Source organism: Mercenaria mercenaria, chromosome 17 (genome assembly GCF_021730395.1).
Source record: "Mercenaria mercenaria strain notata chromosome 17, MADL_Memer_1, whole genome shotgun sequence".
Classification (NCBI taxonomy): domain Eukaryota; kingdom Metazoa; phylum Mollusca; class Bivalvia; order Venerida; family Veneridae; genus Mercenaria; species Mercenaria mercenaria.
The window spans coordinates 41,380,386-41,384,779 of record NC_069377.1 but is presented as its reverse complement, the minus strand read 5'-3'; the positions used below and the strand labels follow the sequence as shown (position 1 = coordinate 41,384,779).

Genomic DNA, 4,394 nt, shown 5'->3' with positions numbered 1-4,394 from the left:
GTTTAATTTGATATGTACAACTATAATAATTGTTAAACAGAATCATTACTTAGTATATACTTGTTATAACATCATTCATATTTTGGACATTGGAATTACATGTAATAAATAAGTGTTAAACCAACAAGCCTGCTTTTTTACAGATTTCTCTAAGTAATCTAAACACCCCCACTCGGTCTCGAGATATAGGAGACGCCCAGTTCCAAACGCCGTCTGTTCGAAGGTGCGCGACAAACGCTCTATAAAAATATTACCTAGTGGAGGTAGATATGATTTAGCTCTAGACGTTGCATGGACATTGTCCATGGATGGCATGGACATTGACCACGGATGGCATCGACTCTTACCCCAGGTAGCATGGACGCTGTCCATGGATAGCATGGACATTGTCCATGGATATCCTGGACATTATCCATGGATAGCATGGACATTGTCCATGCATACCCTGGACAATGTCCATGGTCAATAATCCAGGGAATGCATGGACTTTGAACCAGGGTCAAACAGTTTCGTTCGTGGATAATCGTTCCAATACTCGATCCATGGACATTCTACAGCCAGGATGAGCTTTAAAAATGTACTTGTCCGCAGTCAAAACTTACTTGCCAAGATTTTCAACATTTAAGCATGCATGAAACTACAGTATTTCTTTCTTTTGGACAATGATCTACAGGTAGTAAAAAGCAAACATAATAACGTATAACTGCCTAATGTTCAAGAAATAAGCTTCCAACACTTGCTGGTGTTCATCCGCAAGGTAGTCGAACATTAAACAAAAATACCTAGAAGGCCGCCTATCACGCCATGCGAAACTTTCTCAATCGTACTGGTGAACTCTTTCTGCTTTGTTCAATTTGTCGGCGAATGAAGTTGAAACCAAATTTGTCCAAAACTTTGTGATAACTGATAAACATTTCCGGTTTCTGTACGCCATGTTACTGTGTACAAAATCATGTGAGACTGAGACCAGGAACAAATCAGTATGCAGAAAAAGAGATACTAAACTGCAGGACTCAAGAGGCCCTAAATAATTGATTTATTCATCTCATACGTCTAATTGTTTATAAAATCTATAACCTTGAAGCAATGTTTGGCATTTCATAGTTATTCTTTCCTTTTCTCATTTCAAACCAGAAAATCTGTGCTTGTCCACGGACGAATGGAATGCAAACATTAACTTGTCCACCGTCAAAAATTCCCAAGTTAGACATAGGAATTCAACACCCTTGAGTGTTGTTCACATTTTGGTTTAAACGAAAATTTATGTATTGCTCCACTTTCATGTATAACAAGAAAGGAAAAGAGAAGGACCAAAAGATCTTGCTGCAAGGTATTCAGTTACCAAAGCCTCAAATGACTGGAACTGGAGCTCCTGAACCAAAGATAAAACTTGTAATGTTGCCAGCAGTAAACACAGAAAAGTTTGAGTTCACTTTCCCCCCGATACTGCAGGAATGGCCAAACTGAAGGTACGACTGCAAAAGTTGCCAGTGCTGACACCTTCACAACCTACTTTACCGCCAATTCTGCCGAAGACAATTGTCAACCCTGAGTTTCCTCCATTTATGGCAATTCAGTTACAGCAAGCAGCATTACAGCCAGCAGCTACTGTCCAGAAGTGAAAAGCGGAAAATCAATCGGAGGTGGTTCGGCGGAAATATACAAGGACAGCAACTTCGATCAAGTGCCCTATGTGCAGCCTGGAATGGTTGGAGCCCATACACAAGCAGTACATGGGATATAGGTACTGCGCACGAACAGAAACAGTCCCCTTCAACCAATGGCGCGAAAATTTAAAAGCAAGTGGAGCAGCCGGAAAAAGAAATCTTGATCTTTTTATAACCAATCTAATGGAAGCAGGTGTTGTATATACCGTAGATACCCGTGTATAATGCGCACCCGTGTATAATGCGCACCCCCGATCTTAGTCCAAAATCCTGGAGAAAAAAAAAAAAATAAAAAAATTTTTGGTCAATTTTGAGGTGGATGGAAAACGAAAGTAGAGTTTACATCGACACCGGTAATAAATTTTATCTCCACGGCGGAGAGCAGCATCGGTCTCACGGTACTATCGATTTCTGTTTTCTCGAAAATAAAACCAGTAAATTATTGTTATATTTGTTGTTTTACCTTTTTTAATTCACTATTTTGAATAAATAAATAGCAGCTGATTCATTATTTCGGAATGGTATCTTTCAAAATGACATGAGCTTCTCAATTTAAACTGATAACAAAAGGTGTGATAGTCTTTTTGTCACGATCATAAAGCCAGTAATTACCGGCAATCAACGTGTCACCTCGTGTCAATTATGTTGTTCACAGTTTGATCTCGGTTAAAGATAATTCTCGATCTTTAATTAGTAACATAATTTTTGTGATTTATAAACATTTCTTTCGTCAAAATACTTTTAAATTTATATGAAATTAATTTTGTTTGAAAGAAAAATAAACAATTCGATCTTTTACGGAACGTAACGGCTATCTTAGATTTTAGCGGAGACAGTAAGCGCGGGGAGTAGTTTCCCTTTACCAAAATGGCGAACATCGGTAACAAACTTGTTTTGAAGATTGAAAATTGTCTATACCTGTGTATTATGCGCACCCACGATTCGAGGGTGGTCCCGGGGGTCAAAAAACTGCACATTATACATGGGTATCTACGGTAGATAAAAAAATTGAAATGTAATAGGACTGTTCAAGCAAATTATAAGAAAATAAATATTAATTAAGACTTCTGAGAAAGGAAAGTTTAAGCCAATTCTTTATAGGAAAATTTAAATTAATACAGACTTGTGAAAAAGAAATGTCCAATCCAATTGTGGTAGATAAATTCAAATGAATTCGGACTTGTCAGGAAGGAATGTCCAAGCCGATTCTTTGTAGGAAAAGTAGAGTATTCAGACTTGTGAGGAAGGAATGTCTAAGCCGATTCTTAACAGGAAAATTTAAGTGTATTCAGACTTGTGAGGAAGGAATGTCCAAGCCGATTCTTTATAGGAAAATTTAAGTGTATTCGGACTTGTGAGGAAGGAATGTCCAAGCCGATTGTTAAAAATTTATAAAGAATTGAGAAAATTAGAAGAATATAATGGTATAAATAGTCAGACTTGTGAACACTTTTGTGGAAGCCTTTTGTGAAGAATTTGAGAAAAAATAGCAAAGTTAATTCAGACTTGTGAAAAGCAATGTGGAAGACAATTGTTTAATAACTTAAGTTCACAGAATACAGTAAGCTAGAAAAAAGCTCTAGTTGTCTTCATCTTTTAGTGAAAAGATTACAAATTCATAGTCACACAAGCTCATGCAAAAAGCTTAACAATCAATGTAGATTCAATTTTCCAAGACATCCTTGAGAAAAAACTAAAGTGATAACCAATGCAAATTTTACAAACAGTTTCTTTAAAGGATAATTTTATGAATCACAACGTTCACAGGCCGATATATTTGTAAATGCTTATAATCCATTTTTGTTGAGAAGGCGGCAAGCAAATATGGACATACAAATGGTCAGTGGTATTCATGGCTTAGCGTACTATGTTTGCAGTTGCATTGCAAAAGCAGAACCTGAAGATTTGAAACAACATCTGTCGAGTGTGTTACACAACATTGAAACAGAAGTTCATCCAATTTCATTGCATAAACAGTTGCACTTGATAGGGAACTGTGTTCTTAAGTCACGACGTCTAAGTGCGCAAGAAGCTGCAGCTAGGGTTGGTCATTTGCAGTTTGTTTGGTCATCACGTGTTGTTAATTTCCTTAATACGAGACCAGAACAAGAATGCTTCAAAGTTCTGCTTCCAAACTACAGAGACAAAATTTACCAGAAAATAGCACAGATATTTTTTGTTTAAATGTTATTGATTATTATATTGATCACCCTATGAACTGGAGGATATGTCACCTTTCAAATTTGCATTCTCATATAAATAGTGATCGTCTAAATCTGTGAATGTGTCAACAAGATGCCAGAAAAGGATTCAACTTAAAACAATGAAGAAGAATTACCAGTTACGAAGGAAGATGTGTATAATATGCTTATGCTACATTTACCATTTAGAGAAGAGAAAATGTTAATCCATCCCTACAGTAGTTCTAAAGATGCATTCATCCAGAAATATTGCCAGTCTGATATAAAAGATATTCAGTTTGATTCCTATTTAAATGACATGGAACAAGTAATTGGGATGATGCATGCAACTATGGCTGATATTGGTAATATTGTTGCCCCAAACACAGATGAAAGTAATTTGGAAGATTTCCCTGATCATTTATCTGCTGAGCATGCATCTATGTCTATAGAAAACCTTGGTATAGATAATTATGACAATTCATTGTTCTTTCAACAAGGTCATTCTAACAGTTCCGAGGATGTGTCATTTCATAGACTTCAAGTA

General features: G+C 36.5%; 1 protein-coding gene across 1 annotated transcript; it reads left to right on the top strand.

Moving 5' to 3' along the window:
• The first annotated feature begins 1,281 nt into the window (after positions 1 to 1,281).
• LOC128549988 (uncharacterized) lies at positions 1,282 to 1,892 on the top strand. The gene is made up of 2 exons (XM_053527803.1): positions 1,282 to 1,431; positions 1,644 to 1,892. The coding sequence occupies exons 1-2, from the start codon at positions 1,282 to 1,284 to the stop codon at positions 1,890 to 1,892; spliced, it is 399 nt and encodes a 132-aa protein (XP_053383778.1).
• Positions 1,893 to 4,394: the final 2,502 nt, after the last annotated feature.

What these genes read in the sequence shown, in the direction of transcription:
- LOC128549988 (XM_053527803.1), top strand. Translation starts at nt 1,282, where the DNA reads ATGTATAACAAGAAAGGAAAAGAGAAGGACCAAAAGATCTTGCTGCAA. An exon ending in ACACAGAAAAGTTTGAGTTC is followed by an intron (nt 1,432 to 1,643) that starts ACTTTCCCCCCG and finishes AATCAATCGGAG; the next exon opens with GTGGTTCGGCGGAAATATAC.